Raw genomic sequence first — 27,689 nt, 5'->3', positions numbered from 1 at the left:
AAGCAAAACAGAATAAATTTGAAATCATCAGCATACAAAGAATGACACTAAATTTCACTAGTATATGGTAAGGAATATTTAAATTGGGGCAGATGGCTGGCTTAGTCTGTGGAACATGCAACTCTTGATCTTGGGATTGTGAGTTTGAGCCCTACTTGGGGATAGAGTTTACCTTAAAAAAAAAAAAAAAGAATAAGAATGTTTAAATTATTGCAAGAAGCCATACAATAACGAGTAAAAACCATGATGGAATATGAGTCAGGACTGTGCCCCTATTAATAAAAAGAGGACAACTTCACTATAATGTTAGATGGTATTAAAAGGAGGATGACATTCCTCTCCAACCATCCAGACCCCATCATCTTTGAAGGCCTACTCACAAAGCCATCCTAGAAGCCCATAGCTGGAGTTCCTTTCACCTTCTTTGAACACCCAGAGCACTTCACACTTGAACTGGCTGTTTGTATATTTGTCTCATTTCCTTATGGACTATAAGCTCTTTGAGGACAGACTGCCTGATAATTCATTTTTGTATCACTCAGTATCTTACTAATGATCCTCAGTAAATTTTTAATGAATGAACTGGAACAGAATTCTCCCACTAACATTAGAAATCTGAGTCTACATGGGTCAGGGGTAAGCAAAATAATTGGAACAGGTTCAGAATAGAATGAGGAAACAAAAATGATTAAAGAGTGAAGAGAAACAGAATCTATATTGGGGAGAAGGGAAGTCAAAAGAATTCAGTGTCCAGAAGTGAGTTTTGGAAAGTGTTATCAAAGGATCTTCCGATATATTAAAGAGATTGTTAAAAGAAGGCCTGAAAGTCCCTTATTGGAGCAAAACAAACAAAAAAATCACTCTGATTTTAATGGGACAAATGAGATAAGGCCTACTGAAGAACTTCTGGGTATAGATACTAGGGTGGTGTGATGTATGGGAGAGGCAAGTGCCATGCCTTCCATGCCTGCAAGTTAGAAAGCATTTGATGATGAGAAAGACTCTGGTAAGTCGTTTTTGCAAAATTACTTGTGAAACAATTGTAAGCTTTCAAGTTTTAGGATTATTATTATTATTATCTTTTTTTTTTTTTTTTTTTTTTTTTTGTAAGATGCTGCAACCTGTTTTAAGGGAGAAGGGGGATTTAGTCCAGGAAGAAATGGGAGAGACTCAAGTCTGGATTCAGAAAGCAAAATGGGACCAGCCCACAGAGAAGAGAGACAGCCTTTGATGCCCTGACCATCAAGGACCAGGGCTTAAGGACCAGACTCTTAAATCACGTGGCATTTACTGCCCCAGATTAAAAAAAAAAAAAATGTGGATCAGCGTCTGTGGTTCAAAATGGCTAGCTTCCAAAATCAGTCTTAACTTTCCAAGGGTAACATTTGGAAGGCTCCCTGCAAGAACAGAGAGGAGCCAGTTTCTAGAAAGGGCAGCTTAATGATTTTCTACTCCCCCCAACCCCCAAATCATTAAACAGTGTTCCTTTCCCAGAGCCCAAGTTCATGCTGAGGGCAAAGGGAATTAAACGAAGAAGCTGAACCTGCAGCTAAGATTAGAGAGTTGCCAAGGGCCTAATTTTAGGTCCTCACCGCCCCAGCTGACACTCTGCGCTGCTGGCTCAGCCACGGGGGACCATGAGTGTGGCTGTGAGCTGGTGACCGAGAGGGGAGCGCATCCCCCTGGCCATCTGCAAAAGCAATTAGCTTGCTGTTGGGTGTGTTTTGAGAGAGACTCCCAATAATTTCTCCATCAACAAATGTTTCTTCAGGTGTTCAAGAGTCAATGAGGGAAAATGTCAGCTCTTGGCAGAAGTTCCCACATGCTTGCCATTCTAATATTCATGCTTCTCCCCTCAAGAGTGTGTTCCAAAAGCAAACTAATCTTGGAAACCCTGAATTTTCATGGCAAGTAACCTCCTGCTCTCCTCTGGCTGTGAGCTTATTGCCACAACCTGGAGAAAGTGTTGTACGGGATTCTCAGCTTTGGGGAAAGAGGCAAGGATAGATGGGATCAATTCTTGCATGTCGTGGGGAATCTCTCTGCCACTCCTCCCCCAGGATTTAGGCTGTCCCTCCACACTTCACATATTTCCCAGCCACAGGTTTCATGCTCAGATTGTCTTCTTCAGAGGGCAGACAATAAGAGCTGGCATCTCCCAGATCAAAGGGGAAACAGAATATATTTTAAAGTGACAACTTTGTTATCCTGCAACCAGAATAAAACCAGAATAATAAAATGATATAAATATGAGTTCCTAAATGATTCCATACTGCAATGCCATCAGAGAGCAAAATTTCCTGCATAATTATGGCAGGAAAACTCTCTTTACAAACCACTCACAAGAGTATGTGTTCTTTTGGCACAATTCTTGTGCCTGGGGCAGCCCACCACCGAGATGGTGATTCTGTGTCCCTGCAGGTTGGGGACTGTGATAACTGTCCGGTGCTCTCTCTGCAAAGAAGGCTCTTAATAAAGGCTAATTGCCGTGGGCAATGAAAAAGCAAGCTGGCACTGCCAGGCCAAGGGAGTGCATCCCTTAGAGAGGTGTTCTCAGCGAGGGAGGGCCCCAGTTGTCAAGGTGCACAGACTGGCCCCAGCTGCTCTCCGGCTTCCTCTGTTTTTTCCTCTCCTATTTTCCTCATAGCTTTGCTTGCCCTGTCTACTTGTCCCATATCCTATCTGTCGGTCTGTCTTGAAGCCTATTTCTGCGCCCCCTCCCACATGCACACATACATACACACACCCACCGCCCCCCCTTCCCTGTCTCTTGGCGCTGGCCCTTTCATCTTCTCCCTCGGGGATTCGAGATGTCGCTGCAGGAAGTGCTTGTCGGCGGAGGCAGCAGCAGCAGAGCCCTGTGGCTTTGACAAACCTCATTTAATTGGGAGGAAGCCAGGAGAATTTGAAAGAACTGAAACATCCACGAAACTCCTTTTATCAGGCATAATTTAAACTCTGCATGGAAAAACCCCTATATGTATAAAGAAAAGTCAACTTCCCTCCTGCTGTGAGCACTCCTCGGCTCCCCCCCAGCACAGGCAGGCTCCTGCAAGATTCCATCTTTTCATTTTTCTAAAAGTGTCAAAGTAGATTTGGGCTCTGTGGCTGGGTGAACAGAGAAGGAATACAGATGGGTCTCTCTCTCACACCCACACATGGGTGTGCGTGCTCGCCCACATGCACACGCGTACAGAGGTGCACCCTGTTGGTGCTGCTGCTTCAGATGGCCAGGGAGAACCAAAACCCAAGTTTCTAACAACACAACAGTTTGGACAGTGACTGTTTCTTGCTAATTACTTTTTTATCAGGTAAAACTCGGGCCTAGGAAACGTTGAAGGTCCCCAGTGGTTCTCAGTATATAGAGTAATAGATCCTGGAGGAGGGCCAATGAGGGAAGTTTCTTTAAGTGGAGCAAAGGGAGCGTGAGTGTGTACGAGTGTGAGAACGTGAGACTGTATGTGTGTGCACACACACTCCTGAACACGTACGTTTGCCTGAAGTGGTAGTTAGAAGTCCCAGGCCCGAGAGAAGAAAGCTTGAGAGGGATCTAGGCCCTTCGCCTGGGAACACTGTACCTGGAAGGGAGTAGGGGAGGGGGGGTACGGGGGGAGCTGAGGTATAAAGGGATAAAAATTGTAGGTTGCCCCTCCCCTCCTTCCAGATTCCAATCCAGATTCACCTCCAGTCCAATCTATCTTATTGAGTTATTCTAGTTCCTCCAAAGAATTGCCCTTAGCATATACATATTCTCTCAACATCTGTAGCTGATTATGCAGAGACTCCAGCTGTTTAGATATGATTTGTGCTAATATGTGTACAAGGGTGCCCTGTTTCCTCTTCCTCACCCTCTTTTCCTCCCACGCTGTAGGATCCTTGAGGTCAAGGACAAGCCTCTTTATTCCCTCAATTTTTATAGCACTTAATATGTTCTTGACACTTAATGGCAACTTAATAAATCCTAATGACTAACTCTTCCTACAGGGTTAAGTAAGACATTAACCCCAGTTGTATGATTATGGTTATTTTTGGAGATCCTAAATAACTCATTTTAATAATAAAATGCCTCAAGAAGCCCCAAACTAAGAGCTTTGGGCTGTGGCAGGACAATGTCCTAGATAGAGTGGAGCCACGTTTGCAGACCCTGGAGACTTTGGCCAGACTGTATGTCTAGGCCTCCTGGGCAGCAGCTCCCCACTCCGTCCTCATTGTCACCCCTGCCTGCCATCCTGGTCCCTCACCCCAGTCTGAGCCCCTACACCTTCCTTATTAGCTTTCTTTTCTCCTGCTTTGGGCTTCTAAAAATTGTTTTCAGTTGAATGGTGATCGTTTCCAAAGAAACCCCAACTAAGGATGGTCCCCCCCAAAACAGCCAGGCCACACCACACTGCCCACATCCTCCGCCTAGCCCTTCCTGGCCACATTCTGAGAAACTTGAGGAGAGCTCCAGCCACATGATCCCTCAGCAGATTTCAGATTTGGAGGATGACTTCAGGCCCAGGCAGCAAGGCTGATTTCAGGGTAACTTGTGTTTCTTGTGGGCGACAGGCCTGGGAGGATGCTCCCCTCCCCCAGGGCCCCACCGGGCACTTCCTTCAGCAGCATCAAATTACCAATCAAGACAGGCCAGCTCTCCTCTTGTGACATCCCCATGTCACCTATCATCTTATTCTCTACGGGGAGAGAGAGAAGGGGGCTGTTGCAAACTTTGGTTTTGCTTCTCCTGGCAGATGCTGGGGAAAACAAACAACACAGAGGCAACTTTCATCTCATCCAGTTTCTGAGAGTGTATATGTGAAATGTTTGGATCATTAGACGGAGGTCTGTGTCACCTCAACCCACCAGTGCTTTTGAGTTTTAGAGACTCAGAAAACTTAGGCAAGATTGAGTCCCCTTTTGCTTCTTCCAGACAATTCGATCTCTAAGCTCATTTCTGGTTGCAAATTCTATCATTTTCCAGTGCTTGGAGAAAACCCTTAGACCCTGAGACTTACGTGTGTGCTCGTACACACACATGCACACACCCACACACGCTCCCTCACTCACCATCAGGAAGCTGGTGCAGCTGAGATGGCAAGGCACTGAAGTAGTCATGAACCAGTGCTTCCTGGGCAGAGACACGGTCTCTAGGAAAGCCTTTTAGCATTTGGGAGGCCAGGTCTTCAGCTTCGGGAACCCTGCCCAACCTGGAAAAGTGGAAGAGGAAAACAGTTTCTCCAGAGGCCTCCCTTCTGAAAAATAAAGGGGAAGAGAAGAAAAGTAGAGTAGGAGATGAAAAGTAGGAAAGGAGATGGCTAGAAGAGCGTTTCCCGTAGGATTTTCCTGGGATTTGTAAAGTCAACAGCAAGTGGAAAAATCACACCACACTGGAACTCTGACCTATCCGCAGTATGCTCTCATTCGGCCTTCCCCACAGACTCTGGGGACCATGTATATATACATAAAGGACCAGAAATATAATTATAGAAGCAGAAATGTGTAATTAAGAATGCTGCCTTGAGGGACCACGCCCACCAAGCAGAAAAGCCCAGTTGGATATATGTTCCAAGGGCTGCAAGCATAGAGTCCTGGAGGGGAAGGAGGGAGAGAGGCAGTTTTGGAAGTTGAAGCTTGGGTTGAAAACACTTTTATTTACAAGTGTTTCTGAAGCTCAGCCCCCAGGGTATTACCCAAGAAGCTCTCTTGGTTCCTCCTGAGATGGAGCATAGAAAGAGATAACCAAGGGCCCAAATTACAGTAAGGACAAATCCTCAAGTTGATCTGTGCCGAACTGTAAATTTGGAGATGACCAAAGCTATTAGTTGAGCAACTACCACGTGCTAGTAGGTGGTCGGCTCTGGAAGACAAAGGGGAGACTCTGCTTTCTCGCAGCTTAGTCTAGTGGAGGAGTCGGACATTAACCAAATTATCATTAGAGATGTGTAAGTACCTGGGAAGAAAAGGCCCAGAAAAGAAAGACCTAGAATGGGAAGAGCTGGTCAGGGGAGGCTTCCCTGAGGAGGCAGTATTGGAGCTGAGAGCCAAGGAGTTAGGGCAGGGGAGGGGCAGGCAGTGTAGGCTGAGATCTCTGGTGCTCATACAGACCCTGGAGATGAGAGGGAGAAGAGCGAGTTTAAGGAGAGGAAGAAAGGCCAGTTGGCTGGGCTTGGACCAAGGAGGGGAGGGAACAGACATGAAACTAGGGGGGTGGCAGGGGCTGATCCTGCAGGACTTGTTAGTCTTAATTTTCCATTTACTTATAATATTTTTTAAAGATTTTATTTATTTCTTAGAGCGAGCACATGAGCAGGGGGGGTGGGCGGGGAGTAGTAGCAGAGGGAGAGGGAGGCAGGCTCCCTGCTGAGCAGAGAGCTAGACAAGGGTCTCCATCCTAGGACCCCGGGATCACTACCTGAGCCAAGGGCAGACGCCCAACCAACTGAGCCACCCAGTGCCCCATTTATTTATAATGTTTGGAAGTCTTTGCTAATCTGGTGTCAATCATTTAAGTACACCCATCTCTAGAGCCCATGGTCAGGTTTACAAGCGGAAAGTCACGAGACAGAAAACTGTGCAGATTCCAGGAGACAATTAACCGCAGGACCAACTTTCAGAATTAAATAGCATGGCCATGAAATCCCCAATTAAGCAAAAATAGATGGGCTCATTTAATGTCGAATATATATACCAACCTGAATCGACAAAAAACTGATACCCTCCCCTTCCCTGATGCCATGATGCAGTGATGCTGGAAGTCCTCACCCAGAGATGTAAGTTGCCTAATTTTTGCATAAGATTTACCTAGGAAACATTCAGGTATCTGATTCCCATGACATAAAACTGTTTCTACAAACAGATAACTTTACCTCAAACTCAGCAGTAATTGCTTCATAGACTTAAGACAGAGGAAGATTTGCAAATCCCCAGTCCTTGCCAATTTCCAGGCTAGTTAAAAGAGAAGGCAACCTGGGGCGGAGGCCTGCTCATTAGCTTGTGGCCTGAGAAAAGGCCGGAGGGTATTTTCTCCAACTGGGGTGCCCTGCCCAGGCACAGGTTTTCAGGGCCAATGAGATGGGGGTTTGGAGTGAGGAAAGTGGTGCAGATCACTAGGGGCTCATATCAGTCTGGAGGGACATTCAAGGCCAATCTTGTAAAAAAAAAATTTTTATCTAGTCCACCCTCGCTATAGGGGGTGGGGTGAAACGTGTGCCAAAATTGCGCCTGGAACCCACCCCAGAAGGTGGGTGAGTGGATAGGTGTTGATGGTGGAGTGGGGGAGGCAATGCATCTCTCAGCTTCTGCCTCCACAGTACCCCCCACCTCCCCAGTCAGCAGTTGGTTCTCTCCACACATTCCTACCTATTGGCGGGGCTTAGGAGCTGCAATCTCATTGGATAAGGAAGGTTAAGGGACCTATTTTGAACTGGTGTTAGCATGGCACGCATACTCCTTGTATTTAGACTATGTTATGTTGGTTGGCTGGGAAAGCCAGGGAAGAACTAGCAAGGACTCCGATAAGGAGAACTGGCCGTTTCTACCAGGCAAATGCAAGAAAGCAGAGTAGGTACTCATCAGCAATATGAAAACTTCTTTTTTAGGATTTTCCTTTCAACTAACCCAATCCTTCCCACAAGGTTGTATCAAAGCTTTTAGTGGTGCCAGCATTTGTTCCAGGCTTATGGCCTCCAGGCTACAATTGCTGACCACCCATGCCTCCAGCAAATTCCTCCCATAAGCCAAGTTCATTTTGGTCTTCCTAGGATAAGCTAAGTCTGTGCCCTCCTGAGAGTCTTTACTAGCAGCACTCGTAGTGGGACCACCCAGTCCGGACAAGAGTCCTGACGATCTCTACCTTGTGATTGGCATATTGTACTCTTATTTGGGATCTGAGGGAAGAGCCTCAAGAGTACAAATATTGCTTCTTTGGGCACAAAATGTTAATTTTGTGGAACATGGAAGTAACCATGTTTTTATTATTCTGCTTCTGCCATCAATAATCTTGATTACTATCCACTGCTTTTATAATCACATTTCTACAATTTGCCACCTTCTCTAACTCTTGCTAGAACAGTCCTTTACTGGTTATAATCACTACCTTAGAAATGAAGTTGGCATGAAAAGTGACATTAAAGAATGTTAATATGCCCTCCAGCACCTTTCCACATCGGCTAAATGTTAACAAACACCATGTGGTAGAGGGAAACAAAACCGAAAAAAGAGAAACCATAAGAGACTCTAAATGGTAGAGAGTAAACCAAGGATTGATGCAGGGAGGGAGGTGGGGGATGGGCTAAATGGGGGATGAGTGTTAAGGAGAGCTCTTGTTATGATGAGCACTGGGTGCTGTGTGTAAGTGATGAACCACTGAATTCTCCTGAAACCAATATTATACTATATGTTAACTAACTAGAATTTAATAAAAATCTGAAAAAAAAACCCCAAAGAAATATTATGTGTTAGGCTTGTGATGTTAAATACCAAACATGCCAGGAATATCTTGCAGTTAGGAGAACCTACCCACCCAATTAATGAGAGTCTGTTAATAAAGACAAAAAAATCCTCTGATGATCCCCCCCTTCCAGTAACATTTCTAGAAGCAAGAAGTGTTCCATTGCCAACATAATACATATTTATTGTAGAATGCTTAGAAAAGACCCTGGGGCACCTGAGTGGCTCAGTTGGTTAAGCATCTGCCTTCAGCTCAGGTCATCATTCTGGGGTCCTGGGATCAAGCCCTCATTGGGCTCCCTGCTCAGCAGGGAATCTGCTTCCCCCTCTCCCGCTCCTGTTCGCCCTGCTTGTGCTTTGTATCTCTCTCTCTCTCTTTCAAATATATAAATAAAATCTTTTAAAAAAAGAACACTTAGAAAAAAACAGAGAAGGAAAATTAAAACTATCTCACCACTCTGAGATAACCCCCTTCACTCAAAGATAATCACTATTGCTTTGTTGTTCAGTTTTTCTTCTTTAGTCCTTTAAGTGGATATATCTTTTGTTTTACTGGAAAAAAAAATGAGATCATACTCTATATGCTGATATAACCTACTCTTTCCACTTGACTATCTTGATCATCTTCCCAGGACTTTGAACAACCTTCTTGGATATAATTTTAGTAGCTGCCTAGCATTCTGTTATGTGAGCATACCATAATTTTCAAAGCCAGACCTTTATCAAAGCAGATTCCTTTTTGTTGGGGTGTGAGAAGCTACCATTAATTAATGCTGTGACTGACATCCTCAATGAGAAATCTTTGTGTATCTGTGCAATGATTTCTTTAGTGTAAATTACGAGAATTGAAATCCCCAGGTTGAGGGACATACAACACATTCAGGTTTTAGATTAATAATACTAGCTAGTTGTACCAGTTTCCATTTCCAGCAGTAGTCTGGGAAAGTTCCTGTTTCTGTGTGCACAGAAAACAAATTCATTCCAGCCGGCCTGAATTGCCATAGACCTCGTGGCTTATAAAAGTTGCAAAAAGAATCAAAATTGTAAATCAATCCTAACGGAAGTCCTGGGTGTGAGGACATCCACATTTAATTTTAGAAGTCCAGAATAGAGACACAAACAATAAGAAAAAATGAAAATCAGACTTTGTGGTTATGTGACAGTCCATCCACTGGCCTTCACATGACCCATCTAAAATCTGGTGGTTTGGGGCACCTGGGTGGCTCAGTCAGTTAGGCATCTGCCTTTGGCTTGGGTCGTGATCCTGGGGTCTTGGAATCAAGCCCCATGTCAGGCTCCCTGCTCAGCAGAGAGTCTGCTTTTCCTATTCCCTCTGTAGCTCCCCCTGCTTGTGCGTACGCTCTCTCTCTTTCAAATAAATAAAATCTTCAATCAATCAATCAATCAATCAATCAATCTGGTGGTTCTCTGGGGCCTAAGGCAATAACCTTGATTTCTCAGCACAGCCCGGCTCTGAGTATAAAAATCTCCACTGCCATTCTTGTCATTTACTCTTGGAAGAGTCTTATCTGTTTGCAGTGCAACGCTGGCCATGAGTTCCCTGGGCTCTTGGCTGTTTTCCCTTAGATCCATAGAAAGAGGAAAAAGGGCAGGGATAGAACGGGCACTGTTTTGGTTTTTTTTTCAATTCTTCAATTTGTTTTTATTTTGAAGTAATTTTGGGCTTACAGAAGAATTGCAGAGTTATATGTTTACCAGCTTCCCCTAATTTTAGCATTCTACACAACCATAGTCAAATGATCAAAGCTGAGCAATTAATATTGGCACAACACTATTAACTAAGCTGCAGGCATTATTCTAAAATATCATTGGGGTTTTTTTCAATAATGACCTTTTTGTTGTTGTTCCAGGAGAGGGAGTACTTTTTTAATGCTGCCAGTTTAGGACGCAGGAAAGCAGGCACCCACAGTAACAAATACGTCTTATACTTGGAAGCAACAACATCAAAGAAGCTGTCTATAATTTTCTAATCAGTCTAACAAGTGAGTGTGCACTTACTAGGCCCATGTCAGTTGGGTGACCATCAAACCCCAGGCTATGCCCTCAAGGTGTACTTATGGCCCATGCACCGCCCTGTCACTTATAGAAATCTTGAAGAAAAGCCACCGATACCACAGCTCCTCTTTACCCATCACACTTGCAACCCAATTCAGCTGACAAAGTCACAGAGACCTGTGTACCCAATAAATCTGGGTTCCACCTTACGTAGCCTGGTGACTGGGGCCAAGTTACTTCACTTCTTAGAGCTTCAGTTTCCACTTCTTGGAACTGGGGCTTCGGTTTGTGAGGAATAAATGAAATAATACACAGTGAACATTCCACCTAGTGTTAGCTCAATGAGCTCAAAGTCCTCAGATCAGAGCCAAGAATTTTCTCGTGTGATAATCCATATCCGTGTCATCCAACAGACCTTTGTATGATGATGAAAATATTCTAGTCCTGCCCCCTTCGATACGTTAGCCACTACTCACATGTGGCTCTTGGGCTCTGGAAATGTGACTAGTGCAATTGAACTATATTTAAAATTTAATTTTAATTATTTTAAATTTAAATAGCCACATTGTAGCTAGTGGTTACTGTGTCAGGCAGCACATCTCTAGACATTACTCCTTGATTTGAAGATGTGAGCAAAGAGAAGCGCCAAGTCTGAGCTAAGGCAAAGGGATAGCTGGGATGAGGCAATGGGCAGAGGTGATGGGTCTTGTGTGTGATCAGAAAAGTCAGAGGGATATTCAATGAATCCAAATCCTGCACAGCCTAGAAGGAAGGACTGGTATGGTGATAGCAGGAGGCTCTGGCACTTTCTTCAACTGTGCAACAGGGCCAACGGCAGCCACAAAGGGTATTAAGATGGTTTGCAGGTTTGGAGTTACCATTTGTTTTGGAAGCCAACAGTGAAATGGAAGAAAGCCTTAGGGCAGTACTAAAAATCCAAATATCTCGGGGGAGGGGGGCGCGGGGGGCGGTGGGGGGAGCTGACTGTGTTGGCAAGAGAAAGTTTGCACATCTTGAATGTGAAATGATAAACAGCGGTTCCCTGGAACCTGTCTCCAAAACAAGGGGGGTGTTCAGGTGACCCGTGAGCTTGCCAGGAAGAGTAGAGATTCCCCCCTCCCAAGGAGGCCTGTCCCTCCCAACAAGGGATCCTTGGTAGCCCACCGCTCTGTTTCTGACCTCTGGTATTCACTCTACATGGAGGCTTTTTAAAGCCCATGGACAGTAAGCATGAAAAATACCAAACGAAATTTGGTTGGGGTAAACCCTAGCACATTTTCAGGGAAGAACAGCGTTCAGATGTTCAGTTGGGATCTCTTCCCCTCTCCCCACCTGTGAGAGCAGAGCGTGTTTTTCTTTGACATTTGAGCTGCTTCCCCTGTCTCTGATGGTTTCCTCACTGCCCTTTTTGCCTCCTCACTGAAGCAAAAAGAACAGAGCCTCGGCTAATTACTCTCAGATCAAATAATACTGGTTATTGTAATTGGTCATTGTCCGAAAACACTGAGTTCTTCTTCGCCTCGAGGTTGCCTGGCACGGCTTAGTTAGCTAACTATTCTGGGAATGTCTCTATTATCTGTTTTACTTTGTAAAAGAAACTAGGGATTTGTTGAAAGCTGGTAATAAAAGTCTGCCCTGGTCTGGGCCCGGACTGCGTGGAGAGGGCCTGGGAAAGCATGACCTCCATGAATCAAGTTGGCCCCCCCCTCCAATAGCCACTCAATGATGTTATTTGGTTTCTCTGTGTTGGAGAATAATAAACCCACTAGGTTTTCTTGCAGGCCAACACTCCCTCATTCTCAGGGCCTCGGGCATGGTCGAGGGGGCACAAAACAATTTTAATGACCAAACTCACTGAAAGTAAAATGGTTCATAGAGAAAAACTAACAGACTCACAGGTGGCTGGCTCTCCCAGAGGCGTCTTCCTGGGCCTTACAGCCCCCAGAGATTGAGGTGTTTAGGGGCTGTGCATTCAGTGGACCAAGGTCCAGGGGACGTTGGCCCTGTTGAAAGAGCAGCTTTCCAAGGTGGTACTTACCTGTTCCAGACATTCTGAAGGCTTTGTGGCTTGGGCAATGGGAACCATTCTGGAAAGCATACATACACAGACACATTAAAAACCAAAAACAACCCCAAAGCCCTATTGCCAAAATATTAAAATTCTACATGTTCTTCTTGGCTTGGGCAAGGAGAGTTCAGGTATCATTTAGGCCGAGTGAACAATATTTAAGGTGTCACTCTTGAATTTTTGTGATTCTGTGGAAGGACACTATTATGGGTTGTATTGTGTACCCTAAAATGAATACATCAAGGTTCTAACCCCAGTATCTCAGAATTTGATCTTATATGGAAATAGATCATTGCAGTTATAATTAGTTAAGATGGGGTCAATGGAGTGGGCCCTAATCTAATATGACTGGTGTCCTCAAGAAAGGGAAATTTGGACATAGAGACAGACACGTTTAAGAGAAAATGACATAAAAGGACCCAAGGAAAAGACAGTCATCTGCAAGCCAAGGAGCAAGGCCTGGAACAGATGCTTCCCTTAGTGTCCTAAGGGAAGAAGGGAACAATCCTGCCAACACCTCAATTTTATTTATTTTTATATTTTTTTAAGATTTATTTATTGACAGCACAAGCAGGGGGAGCAGGAGAAGCAGGTTCCCTGCTAAGCAGGGAGCCTGACTTGGGGCTTCATCCCAGGACCCTGGGGTCATGAGCTGAGCAGAGGACAGACGTTAACCTACTGAGTCACCCAGGCACCCCAACACCTCAATTTTAGATCTAGCCTCCAGCACTGTGAGAAAACAGATTTCTGTCACTTAAGCCACTCAGTTTGTAGTACTTTGTTATGGCAGCCCTAGCAAACAAATACGGTCACAATATTCACTAAAGTCAATAAATATTTATTTAACATCTACTGTGTGCAGAACGTGTACCAAGTGCTGGGGAGAATTCAAAAGAAATCAACAGAAACCTCCCCATCCTTGCAGAGCCCACAATTTGAGAGAACAAAGCACACATGGGTGCACACAACATGCATGAAAAGTCACATGATGAGCGATGGGGCTGTCTCAAAGGCTCAAGCATGGTAAAAAGTAATGGGACTAATTTCATATTTCACTTGCAGTAAAAATGGAAGTGAGTTCTGTCTTGAATAATCCAAAGTGGATGATGATAAGATTTGTCATTTTTTTGGAGCATTCTTTGCAATGTTTACATGTGAACACATGTGTTTCTATTATTCTTGGTATTGACACTATTTAACCCTAAATAAAACGACCATAAAAAGGGACAATTTCTCATTCATTCAAGAAGTACTAAGTGAATGCTTACTCTATGTAAGAGCGATAAGAGGAGCTGCAGGGCTATAAGCTGATGCTCCTTATCAGATCCCTCTATTTCCTGCTCCAGAAAAGAGTATTTCAACTCTCATTTAAAATGATGTTTCTGCTTTATGTTTTTCTTGGGCCGGAAATATGTTTTGTTTTTAAAAGATCTCTTCTTTAGCTCCTACAGGAATGGAATACACCAATCCTGTTTATCCAACAAAGAATTTAATCACAGTTGGGAAAGAAAGTGATTTTGATAATACTGGTATATTCATGTCTATATATGCATTAAAAGACCTGGAAGGCTGTCTGATAGTGATAATGGTTCTGGGGCTTACCCCTTTACTTTTATGCTTATTTTCTTAAATTTATTTTTTTTAAATAAAAAGACCACATTGTTCTGTTAAAAAAACATTTTTTTTGTAACTTCGAAGGTTCAATTAAAAATAGAATTTATAGTGCTAACACTTGCAGAGTGAAAGGAGTGATCAAAGAAAGTGATTTCAGTGGAGTTTTCAAGGTCAGGTGTAATCAAATGAGAATCACTCTGCTGGCAGTTTAAAGTCCCACGTGGACACAAAGGGAAGCGCTTGTCTATATGGCATGTCTATACGCTGAACTCTCTAGGTAATTGTGCCTAAATTCAAAGAATCAGTAAAGATAGATAAGAATATCTGGTATTTGTTTAGAATGTCTATTTCCAAACCACTTTCTGCTGCCAAAATAGGGTTCCTCCCTGGCCAAGCAAAATTAAAATGTTTTCCCTTAGTCATAAACCAATTTCCAATCAACATAAGGAAATCCATTTCAATGCTCTCCCATGTTTTGTTTTTCCCCTCCTAGAGCCCTATGCACTGTGTTTGGGGGGCCTTTAGTATTTTAGTTTTTAAACTGAAATTCAGTTTGTCAACATAGAGTATAATACCCACTGCTCATCCCATCATGTGCCGTCTTTAATGCCCATCATCCGACTTTAGTATTTTAAAAGGATTTCCAACTTTAGCTTTGTTCTCGTGGCACACGGATATGGAATTGGCTGAGTCAGGGCTCGAACACTGAACCTCGGGTTTGCAACTGCTGCTGCAGCATCCAGGAGCTCTTATGCAAGGTAGTTGAACCATGGCCAGCCTGTTTCCTCAACCCAAGCTGGAGGTCATATTAGCCCCTCAAGGACAAAGTGATTCACTGAATGCATAGATTTGTGAGATAATGAATGTAAAGTGCCTCCCTCTGCGCATGAAACAGAATAAATCCTATTTTCGTCCTTCCTTTGAGTGGTGGCAGGCAACTAGAAGCCCGGGTGGTTAGGACCCTGGAGCTGGGTTTTGAGTGCCCACCGAGGAGTTCACCTGCTGTGTAACCTGGGGGTGTGGCTTGACCTCACAGGACCTCTTGCATCTCCTCCATCTACAGAAGGGAGAGGAGCATAGCTCCTGCTCTCTTGGGGTTGTTGTGAGAATCAGAAGAGTAAGGGTAAGGTTAGTATTTCTACACCCTTTGCCTCTTGTCTTTCTGCTTCGTCTCTGGTCTGATGTGTACTGTGGTTTCCTCTCTCCTCTCAGGTGTTCCTGCCTCTTTGTTCTCCTTCAATAACTTGCAGTGTCATTGCACTGAAGTTCTAATGAGGTCCAAGCTCTGGTTCTTATAAGGCCACCTGATTTCTTGAGTCTTCCTTGTGGGTGGGAGGTGTGCTTCCTAGCTGTGTGCTGCACTAACACAAACGCAGGCCCAGGTTCACATCTCTCTCCTGCCGCCTGTGAGCTCTGAGATTTGGGGGTCTCTGGTTAACTCAGAAGTTTCCAGATCTGTAAAATGGGAATACTTTTCCAGTTGCTTGGGAAGATTAGATGAAGTGAAGCACTTGGCATCTAGTAGGGGCTCAATAAATGCTAGTCTTATTCCTTTTTCTTTCTTCTTGTTTTCTCCTCTCATCTTGGAGAGGCAGCACGGTCTAACACAGTGGTTCCCAAGCCAAGCTGCAGATTAGCATCACCTGGGAGAGTTCTGAACCTAAAGGAAGCCCTGGCTCCACCCCGCAGAATCTGATTCGGTGAACCTGGGGACAGCCCAGCATTGACCTTGTCATTGTGTTGTTATCATTGTTCTTAATAATCTCCAGATGTTTCTGGGGTGGCGCTAAATGAGACAGAAGGTGCTGGTCTAGTAGGGAGGGGGCAGGGTCAACCACTCATCAGTGACTTCCACACACTTCTCTGAGGCTCATTGCCTCAAGCGGGCTAGTTGTGAAAATTCAATTAATCAACGTATCTAAAAAATTGCAGAACATAGTGTTTGATGCGTACTTCTGTTTTTCAAGGAGGTGAAAGATGAAGCATGAGAAGTCTTCATATTTTCTGCCATTAAAGGGTGATCTGTAAGCGTTGTCTCAGGAGGCAACGTAATTATATTGAACTTGAGGTACCATGTCTTGCCAGATTGTACCTCTCTTCCCCCATCTGTTTTGTAACTACATTAACTGAGCTGGAGGGACTGATGTGTCCAGGGTACGGTCAGGTTGCTGTTCTGAAGCAGAGCCAAAGCCCAGTGCGTGTTTGTGGCCTGCCATCTCACTCTCCTGCCCATAACCTGATGCCGGATGACCTTGGCTCTCTCCCATCGATTTTTGCCAGTAGTTAAGCTGCAAGCAATCAATGAGGGAATGATCCACAGATAGGCATTTTACACCGCACCATTTCAAGAGGTCTTTGTTTCTCTGGCTTTAGTAGCCTCTAAAGCAATAGGGCTACGGGTAGCTTATTTCTTTCCCTTCTCTTTCCAAAAATGATGTTAAATCAATAGACAAATTTTTCTCCATCTCCTTCTTCTGCAATTTAAAAAAAAAAAAGAGTTCTCATTTAAACTCACTTAGAATTTGAGATAGGAAAAGTGAAGTATTTTACAAAAGGAAACTTGAAAAGCTGAACATATTAATGTCTGAACTAAATGGAATAAAATTAAAATGAGGGCAGAAGTGTTGCTACCATGATAAAATAACGCATTTTTTCATAAGTCTTGTGAAATAAGAAAGCTCATTTACAACAGATCCTTGTCAACAGAGAATTGCTGGTTGATTGATAAAACATCACCAGAACCGTCTTGAGTCTTAGCTCAAGGTAAAACATTTTCTGGTTTCTATAGTCTTACCACAATCACCCTAAGGTTATCTTATAATGTGGCCTACTGAACTACACCTCTGGAATTTCCCAAGTACAATGCATTCTTGAGATACCATATATTTAAATAGTTGATAATGTTGTTAGCCTTATTTCACTATCTCAAGCTGTAACTTTAAAACTGCATTGCAAAAATCTGTAGCTCTTCTCCTACCTCTGCCTTAACCACACTCATGCCCTCACAGCCACTTACTTCCTTGGTCTTTGGCTCAAGGAGTCTAAACATGGTTCTTCTGGTGCTTTACCAGGCTTTAGATTCTTTTTGGCCATCGTCATTAGGATGCTGAAAACTGGTGCTCTCATGAAGTGTGCTCCTTGGCATTTGAACCTGGCATTCCAACTCATATTTGTAGCTTATCACTTTTCTAACCCTGCATAAAAACTTTCTGCAGATTCTGGACATCTGTCCACCCCTATAAATGATGTTAGACCTATAGCTTTTTTCTTTCTTTCTTTCTTTCTTTCTTTCTTTCTTTCTTCTTTCTTCTTTCTTCTTTCTTTCAAGATTTTATGAAGTAATCTCTACATCCAACGTGGGGCTTGAACTTACAACCCCAAGATCAACAGTCTTACGCTCTGTGGACTGAACCAGCCAGGCATCCTGAACTATAGCTTGATCATGCTGTTTGGTGTGGATGGTGTTTGATGATATATCAGTTGACAATATTTACCACTTCCCTGTAGTCTCCACAAATGTTTAAGGGCTGCCACATGTGCTCAGCCCTGGGAATACAGACATGTCGCCCACTGAGCTTATGAGCATGTGATTTTCATGGTATTCTGATTATTATCATCTCCTGGTCTTCTCCAGCTCCTCTGGCTCTTCTTCTCAGCCTCCAAAGACTCCTTTCCCTTTGCCTGACCCTTCAGTCCTGGTGCATCAGGGTTCTATCATAGCCTTCTTTCTCTTCACACTCTCTGTTGGGTAACAATTCATACTGAGGCTTCAAAAACCACTTTAAATGGATTACTTCCAATTTTGTATTTTTACACTGGACTCATAATCATAGGCTTGTATTTCTGATTGCTTTTTAGATATCTCCATTTGGTGGTCCTCTAGATACGTAATCTCACAATGTTCTGATCTTTTACTCATTACTTTCTCCACAAATCTGTTTCTTCCCCCTTTCTGTTCTGTGCCAGTGATAGGGCCTCTCATTCACCAACTGGAGATCGATTTCTCCCTCACAACTCGAATCCCATTAATTATAACCTCCCCTTGACTCTACCACCTAGATAGATGCTTGTTAGATCTGTCCTCTCCATTCCTTCTCCTTTGCCACTGCTCTAGTTGAGACTTAATATTTGTCTCCTAGAATCTAAAGCATTGCCACATTGCTTCTGATCTCCTTGTTGCACACCCTATGTTTTAGTGATTGACTTTGCTGTGCATCGGGCAGACAGACTTGGGTTCAGTTATACCACCAATTTAATTCTATATATAGTGTGCTAAGCAATTTTTAAATTTAAGTCCTGCCATATCACTTCCCTGTTAAAAATTATCCAGTACCTTCTCTTTGTTTATTGGTCAAAGTCCAAATCCTTAGGATGATTACAAAGCACTTCCCAATCTGGTCCCCATCTACCCTTCCAGGTTAATCTCCAGCAATGTACCACCACAGAGCTAACATTCTAGCTTCCTTGAGCAATTTACCTGCTTGGTATAATATCAAACAAACCCCCTTTCCTGTTTCTTTGTGTCAAGTTCCTTTGTCTGGAATGTCTTGCCCTTCTTGTTTACCTGGAGAAAGCCCACTTAATCATCTTTGAGACCCAGCTCTGTTTCTTTCAAACAGTCCCTAAACTCCCCAGACAAACTAAGGGGGCTTTTTTTCCTAGGGTTCCCAGAGGTCCCTAAGGGATGCTGCTATAATAATACTTTCCAAATTGTATTATTTGTATTTTCCCCCTCTAGACTGTATTCTTTGAAGGCAGGTATCAATGTCTTCTTTATTTTTTAATCTCCTAGTTCCTTACACCTATAATTCATAAATATTTGTTAAATGAATGAAAAATTGATGCTTGGATAAAAAATAAGCATGAAATAAATTCACTAAGCTTTATCCTTAAAATGTAGAAGTACCTCAAGAGAGTCTACTTGTGTGTCTTGCTCTATGCCTTACAGAGGTTGGTAGAACCAGGCACTGACCATGAAGGTGGGGAAGGAGCTTCCAGGTTGAGCCATTTCCATGATATTTAGGATCTTAAGGCCCCTTTTCTTGAACTGGAAATAAATCTAGCAGGATTTTACTTAAAAAAAAAAAAAGTTTTTAAAAAGATTTTGTTTATTTGAAGAAGAGAGAGACAGAGTGAGCAAGGGGAGAGAGAATCTCAAGTAGACTCTACTTGAGAGCATGGAGCCTGAGGTGGAACTAGATCCCACAACTCTGAGATCATGACCTGAGCAGAAATCAAGAGTCAGATGTTTAACCCACTTAGACACGAGTGCCCTAAAAAAATTTTTTTTACCTGCTTTCACTCATTTGTAATTTTTCCTAATCTTAACTACTTTAGGATGATCTAGTCCTCATCACTAAAAACTAATAATTGCCACCAAATAAATTAAAGATGAGAAAACTAAAAATAAATGTAGAAACTAGAAGAAACTATTAATGAAGATCAAAGTAGGCTGTGTATCTAGATGGATTTCACTGACTGATTTGGGGGACGGGTTAATAAAGATGTTAATAGTAACTCCCCAGGAGCTTTCGGCAGCCTTGCAGAAGTGCAATGGTAATGAGCCCAATCAGGGTTCACACATTAGTTATAGCAAGCCAGGGCTGCTGGAGTCCCAGGATGGGGACTCTACTCACATTACATTCCAAAAACATGTCATCAAACGCACAGATTCTAAAACCAAGTCCACTTAGAAGGACATAATCATTTGGAAATGAACTTGAAAAGTGTTATTAACTGATTTCCAGTCTAGGGCATGTTTCATTATCATATCACCATCTGTGCCCTTTGGTAGCTGGAAAATAAGGTGGGATTCAGCTGTGAGGACCACTTTGCTATCCAATAGGTCTAGATATTCTGGAGCACCCCCTTCCTGGCTAGGTGACCCTAGGTGAGACACATCCCTTCCTGAGCCTTAGTAATCTCATCTGTAAAGTAGGGATGAAAGCATTGCCCCCATCCTACAGGGCTGTTGTGAGTCAAGGTAAAATAATGCATGTAAAGTGCCTAACTCAGAGCTAGTGCTCAATAAACGGTAGTTATTATTACCCCAAAATAAAGTGAATAATAACTTGGGTGTGCTTTCTTGGCCAAGTGGGCAGAACAAGGATTATCAGAGTCCTAGAGGGTGTGATTGGAAGTAGCATTGCATGTTTTCTAACTCCTGGTCACTGATTTCATTTAACAAATATTTATTGACTTACTACTATGTGCCAATTAGAGGGCATGTATATATATAGAAACCCTAGAAGTGGTCAAGTTTGCTCTGTAGAAATCTTTAGCACTCTCTACCATACCAAGCTTGGGGTGAGATTAACAAAGATAGCATTGATGCCTTCTGTGATTTAGTAGCCACCCATTATGTAGCATGGAGACACTAAGGCTTCTGCTGGGGAAGAGCCCATGGCACAGTGGGCAGGCTTCAAGCAGCATTTTAAGTGGCGGATGGGGGGTTGCAGAATGGAGCCTTCACCAGAAGAGATAGCCTTCACAGGTGCTCACACTGACTTAGGTAGAAATTTGAAAACTGAGGGTCAGCTCTTAGGGAGTGTGAATTCAGGCAAGGTTTAGGCCTAAGCAAGCTAACACAGAAGTCAGTTCTGGCACAATGAGGTGTGCCTAACATCTAGAGGGAAGTCAAGAATTTTAAGGGAGCTAAACATTAAAAACAGGCATAACTTCATGGGGCACCTGGGTGGCTGAGTCAGTTAAGTGACCGGCTGGTTCCGGCTCAGGTCATGATCTCATGGGTGGTGAGATGGAGCTCCTTGATCAGCGAAGAGTCTGTTTGAAGATTCTCTACCCTCCCCCTGCTCTCCCTCCCCCCAAATAAAATAAATCAATCTCAAAACAAAACAAAACAAAAACAAAACAAAACAAAACAAAACCAAGCATACCTTCAATTCTCATACACTTGCATTGAGTCTGAACCCTGACAAGTCACTGAACCGCTGAATGAACTTCCACCCTGGGTGAAACAGGATGGGAACTAACTTACTTTGTGCACCCACTGGAAGTTAGGAACCGTGGCAGATAAGGTTCACTAATTTCATTTATTTCCCAGAACCACCCTGCAAAATGAGACAGAGGGATGCAATATGGCCATTGGAAAGAGAACAAGGTTTGGATGTGGACTGACTCCTCTCCAAGCTAGGAAATACCTCTGGGCCAACCTGGGAGAAAACCTTTCTCGTGAATAAAACCGAGCTACTCTCCGCAGCATGGACCCTGGTAGGCAGTTATAAGAAGTAGCAATTATGTGTGTTCTGTGCCTGGTGCACGGGAATGCTTTTAAAATGATAGGATTGCTCCCATTTTGCAGATTAGGGAACTTCCTCAAGTGCCCCAGGTAGTACAAGGTGGAGCTCAGACTCGCTATTTGTGAGGAGTTGTTGTCCATAATTAAAACCTCTTTTATCGGTAGCTTCCCGGAGTTCAGTCCCCTGAGTAACTCCCTCAGCTAACAGCTCATGTGACAAAGTGGATGTTGATGCAGATCTTACATTGTGTTCACAGCAAACACACAAAGACTTGCTCAGAACCCCTTGAGCCCAAGGCGTCGTAGCTCTTTGTCATCCCAATAGGGACAAGGATCATTTTAGATAGCAATCCTCACCTGTCCCATAGTGGTGTCAGATGAAGTGAAGCTCTCACACCGGATTTCAGGTCAAAATAAAACATTCCAAGGGTAAGGTTAGATTGATGCAATATAATGCTGTCTGCGGTCTGTATTCCAGGCCTGTTATTTCTTGCTTCCACCTGGTGGTCAAAAGTTGAAAAAGCAGGCGTCCTGAAGATAACTAAGTGTCCGCAGGATCCATTTGACTATATGGTTTATAGTTATCTGATTCTGGGTCCCTGCAGGGCTTTTAGTACTGCTTTCCTGCCTTTTGATTTCCACTAAGTTCCTTCAGTGGAAAATCTTTCCATGTGCAGGGTTTTTTCCTGGGGCTGAAAGAACCAGGATAATCCCGGATGCTTCCCTGCAGCTGAGCTCATGTCACAAATCAGGCATGATTTTCAGCAGATATTTCTTTAAAAGTTTGAAGGCCTCTGTGGACTCTATTCCCTTCTCAATGGGAACAAGCATCAAAGAGACAGGAATAAAATGCTTTGCACGCACATCAGGAACTAATTGCCAATTTGGCAAATGCATTGACTAATGTCATGCACTGTTATTTCTAAATCCTCTCCTGTCCTTGACCCCCAGTATCTAGATGTAAACTTGGAACCATTAGTGGAGAAGGATAAAGTCTTCTGGTGCCTCAAATGGAATTGAGAGGGATTTAAACTCAGCGCTTTTGAGTGTAGTGAAATGAACCCAGCAGTACATTAATACTAGGATTTGAGCTCACACAGCATGAGCGCTTTCAAAACCCGTGTTTAAGGAAGCAAACAGAGCCACGACAGACCCTTTCATTGGAGCAAAAGGAGTTGGATGAAACAATCAATGACACATTAAAAACCACAACTGGGCTGCAATCATGTGGGCACAAAAAAAAGTTTTTCTTTATCACAGGATCTTTGCATCTAATGAGATGGTGACTGGACAACCTCCAGAGGAGTAAGGACTCCGTTTACTTTCACTGAGAAACGTCTAAATATTTAGTTGGTTCTCCTAAAAGCCTTACATGATTCTGTAGCAAACTGGTCCCTAAGGTATGATCTTATTAGCTCTATATTGCCATTGGAAAAAATCTATTTAAAGGGAATTTAGAAAAGAAAAGAAGGAAGGTATTACCACTGAAAGTACAAACGTTAGCTTATTTTCTTTTTTCTCTTTCAAAATTAACTATTTTTTTTTTATGTCCTCCAAATACTTAGTTTAGGACCAACACCCTGCCATTTAATACTTTCTCTTAATTGATTCTAAGTGGTTCTCTACTTCTTATAGAGGCTCTATTCCTATCGGTTTAGTTGGATTTGAAGCCCTTGAGGCTCAAAAGGGGAGGGACTCTTGAGTGACTTTTGGGGGGGTGGGGGCAGGAAGGGAAGCTAAGAGGACCAGGGAACTTTGTAAAATTGTCTGTGGGGGTCCACTCTTTAAATCCACACTATTGTCTTGTATGAGCAGATTGTAGCCAAGACCAATACCCAGTTTGCACGAAGTTGCTGGGATCCTCTCTGCCATAAACATAGTATACCCCAGATAGGGCATCAACTGGGGCTTTAACCTTTCCAAGACTTTCTGATAGTAGAATTCCCTCCAGCATGTTGCTCTTTATTACTGCTTCCTATGGACTCTTATTAAGGATGACCAAAACGCACGCGGCACCCCCCCACCCCGCCCCCGCTGGAGGCCAGCACAGCCCCAGTTCACAGCCAGTTTGATTAATGTGTCTTGGCTAATTGTGTGAAAGATGGCAGGCCTTTAGCAAGTGTGACCAGTTTATTGTTCAGCCAATCACAGGCGCCTCAGTTAGCATGTGAAAAGGGGGTGTTTTGCCAGGGGAGGGTGAGTGTTCTGGCGGCTGAGTCAAAGGCAGAGCATTTTGGGGGGTCACAGAGCAACACCCACTTCTTTGAGGGGATGTTACTATGCTCTACTAAACCTGTAAACCTCTTACTCAAAGCACTTTTTTTCTCCTCCCTCTTTTTTCAAGATCTTTTTTTCCCATGGTGCAAGCAGGCAAGCCACTGGCTACTCTGCAGATGGAGTTCACGTTCCAGGGTTTTTAATATTTCACTTTTATATTTCTGTTAGAGAATGATCCTGCTGAGAGTCTGGGAATCTGTGCTCGTCAGAACCCCCTTACTGACACTTGGATATATTGCTCTGAAAGCTATCCCAGGAGAAAAGATTAAACAAAAAAAAGCCTACTTTTCAAAGCCTACTTCTCAATCTGCCCACATCAAAATAAGACAACTGGCCCTTTGAAGTAGAGGACACAGAGTTCTCAGCCAGCTTGCTTAAAATGGGGAGGGGTGGAGGGAAGGAAGGAAGAAGGAAGGAAAGAAGGAAGGAAGGAAAGAAAAAGAGAAAGAAAAGAAAGGAAAAGAAAAGAAAAAAGAAAAAGAAAGGAAGCCTAGTGTCTAAAATTGCATATCTCTCTTCCCTTGCCCAGATTTAATCAGGCACAAGATTCTAAATTGATGGCTAGAAAACCTACAACCCTTGCTCATCAGTACCCCAAGAAAACAGGTAATTGGCCAGAGAAACCTATCCAGGTGGGGTCACCACCAGGTATTTTTTTAAACCTACACAGACAGAAACTGTGTTGTTCTCCTAGACACAGTCCAGACGAGGTCTGAGAAAGGATAGAGTATGCATAGATGGACACTGGATTTTTTTTTTTTTTTTTTTTTAGTTCTGAGCTCTCAGCTCTCTCAAATTATTATATGGCTGAATTCAAAGTTTGGGGAATCTTCCTACTACTGAATGAAAAGGAAAGAAATGGAAATATCATCCAATATGGTGTTACTGTTCTCCTCTGTGATACTTTTCTGGCTCCCATCCCCTATTCTGTTCTCTTAATCACTGGAGTTAAAGTGGGTGGAAGCACCAGTGGCAGCTCAGTGATGGGGATGGCTTAAAAGGGCTTCTTCTTGGTCATAGGGGATGGTCCTGGAACACAGATGATGACCCTTTTAAAACATAGTTCTTATGATTGAGTTATCAGTAGTACTGACTCCATGCTGAAGATATGCTGGACTTCTAAGATTTACAAATACAGAATTAGATATCTTCCTTGTAGCTAAGGAAGGGTTACAATTCCCTTTCACAAGCTTAGCTTGGTCCACAGCTACACGCTGCTCAAACCCATGGAATTGAGGATCACAAATGATCACACCTCTCCATAAGGAGAGCTGGTGAAAGAGTGCAGATAAATGAATACAAACCCAAGTTCTCAGAGATCCAAGAATGTACCGTATTCATCTGTGCAAACTCAACACACAATATAGCGCCTGGCAGATAGTAGGTGTTCAAAAATTTTTGACTTATTTGAATTAAATCAAATCCCTACTAGAAAAACAATGCAAAGTATGAACCCTATTGATGTTAGGCCCGGAGAATTCTCTTCATAAATAAAAAATTGCACATTACTTTGAAATGACAGCAAAATGAAAAATGCAACATATTTCTCGCTGTTTTATTGGGACCCAGTTATCTTATTTAGTACAGAATCTGGCAGGGAAACATTTTGAACAAGTTTCTATCATTACTGTTCTCACCAAGGCGTTCTCTGTTAAGGATCACTGGTTATTTGCTTGAACCGACCTGAAACCCAAATGTTTGAAGTCTGGAAGAACAGCAAATGCTCACCACAGCAGCTTTGTATTGACACCACCCCAATTGTTTCCCATGACCCTAAACTTCTGCTTGCATCCATGGTAGGAAGCTGAGGGGTTCCATTTTCACCTGGAGAGCAGAGTGGGTAGAGGTATAGATAGGCAAGGTGGGGAAAATAGAACCAGGTTCTCCTAGAAACCACAGTAACTGGAGATAGAGCTATGACAGACTGGACAATGGTCTCTACAATAGCCTGTTCTTTTTTCTCTCTGTTTCAGACCACAAGAAAAAGGCACTATTCCAAGCCTTGTGTGGCCAGAGTGGCATTTTTCTCAGGTGCTAAACTCTAGCAAAATAGTTGGAAATGGTAAACTATTTGTAAATGTTAGTCTAAGGCTGTTTGGCAGTGCATATGATCATTCAAAAGGCAGCTGAAATGATTTTAGCTTGCTGTAGGGTTTTCATAATCCTGGTCGGTTTAAGTTGCCTGATCCTTATGTATAGCTATTTGAGCAAAAGTATTATATGCTGGAGAAAAGAAAAAAAAATATCCTTGGTCTCTTATGTCTTTTGTTATCCTCTTTAATTGCCTTTGTAATCTCCCTACAATTTCTTGCTCTCATGAGACCCTTCTAAGATGATCTCATACCAAAGTTAAAAATGACAACAATTTGGGGAAAGTCCATATTTAGCGATGGGTCTGCATCAGAATATAAAGACTAGAATATCTAACTTGAGCCATAGTCATCCCAATTTTGCCCTTATCTGTACACATTTCCTTCCCCTTTAGTCCTTCCAGCAAGAGTCCAGCTTTGGTATGGCCATCACTTGCTTCCCCAGCCTCTGATACAGCCCTTCATCCTGTAGCTCATTTCTTGTCTCCTTCCTTCTGTCTCAACATCCTTGAAGTGACTACTGGGTAATATGATCTCTCTGGCATGGCCTTGAGACCACTTCTCAAAGACTTCCCCAATGGGCAAGTCCACCTCCAACACTTCCAAATCCATTCCTAGGAGCCAGTCATGGAAGACCAAAAGGGTGATGAGAATGACCAAGTGTTAGGTCCAGAGACAATGGATGACCTCTTCTGTAATATAGAGATATCTTACCTGGCCTGTGCGAGGCCTAATGAGCCTCTACTTCCCCTCTGTTGCATTAGCTTTCTTTTTATATTTTATGAGGTACAATAACCTAGCAAACAAAGCCAATAATAGCCACGGGGCTCAACAATGAGACGTTCTTTTGAGCCATTGGATATTTGGAAATGGATGTGGAATCCACAATAATAGTCATTCCAAATTCTTAAGCTTGCTACTGATATTGTACAGAGTTGAAGAACTGATCTAACCTCAACTACTATTTCAGAGTTCTTTTCATAAAAGAATTAGCAGGGAATATATGATTCTAAAAATTCATCTAGACTTATCTTCACTGTTGATTTAACAATAAAAGGAGGGCACTCTGTGTGGCAAATGCCTCCATGTTGCTAATTTTCAGAGCATTCAGAAGCTCAAATCAATATTACCTGGATTGTAGTTAGGTAGCTTGGAAACTCCAGGCCAGGTATCCTCTGTAGGGACTCCCAACACCTATGTGAAGCCAAAGAAAGACAAAGAAAGATGAGGCAGGAGACATGAAGAACAGATCAGGGAGGAATAGGGAATAATTCATTTTATACATCACGTTTTGCCAGCTGACGCATGCAGGAAAGAAACTTTAGTGTTACCCATATTTGTAGTTTCATGGGCCAAACTGTTATGTATTCTTAAAATCCTGTGATGATTAATTTTATGTGCCAACTTGACTGGGCATAGCGATGCACAGATAGCTAGTAAAATATTATTTTGGTTTGTGTCTTTGAGGATACTTCTGGAAGAGATTAGTATTTGAATCAGTAGACTGTGTAAAGAGATATGCCCTTTCCAGTGTGGGTGGGCATCACCCAGTTGATTGAAGGACTGTATCGGACAAAAAGGTGGAAGAAGGGCAAATTCTGTCTCTCTCTTCTTGAGCTGGGACATCCATCTTCTCCTGCCCTCACACATTGGAGCTTCTGGTTCTCTGGCCTTCAGACTCTGGGACTTATACCAGCATCCCCTTAGGTTTCAGGCCTTTGGGGAATTATACCGCCAGCTTTCCTGGTTTTCCATCTTGTGGACAGCATATCTCACCCTCCATTATCACATGAGCCAATTCCCATAATATATCTCCTTTTGTGTATCTCTATACATCCTGCTGGTTGTGTTTCTCAGGAGCATCCAAATATAGGTCCTGAGACTGTCTTCACTAACTCAATTATTATTATTATTTTTTAAGATTTTATTTATTTATGAG

General features: G+C 43.0%; 1 protein-coding gene across 3 annotated transcripts in view; it reads right to left on the bottom strand.

Annotated features, from left to right (window-relative positions):
- The window catches only part of CDK15 (cyclin dependent kinase 15), an 86,626-nt gene that overhangs the window by 9,583 nt on the left and 49,354 nt on the right, over positions 1-27,689 (bottom strand). For 2 of the 3 annotated variants that reach the window (XM_041737487.1, XM_041737488.1), the window contains exons 10-12: positions 26,881-26,944; positions 12,482-12,530; positions 5,047-5,186 (exon numbers count right to left, since the gene is read on the bottom strand). In XM_041737487.1, coding sequence (XP_041593421.1) covers positions 5,047-5,186; positions 12,482-12,530; positions 26,881-26,944 — 253 coding nt within the window. Of the gene's footprint in view, positions 1-5,046; positions 5,187-12,481; positions 12,531-25,300; positions 25,485-26,880; positions 26,945-27,689 lie in introns of those variants that run through there. The other variant, XM_041737490.1, reaches the window with a different exon arrangement.

This window comes from Vulpes lagopus, chromosome 22 (genome assembly GCF_018345385.1).
Source record: "Vulpes lagopus strain Blue_001 chromosome 22, ASM1834538v1, whole genome shotgun sequence".
NCBI lineage: Eukaryota > Metazoa > Chordata > Mammalia > Carnivora > Canidae > Vulpes > Vulpes lagopus.
The sequence above is the reverse complement of the archived record's forward strand: the minus strand, read 5'-3'. Positions and strand labels throughout refer to the sequence as shown.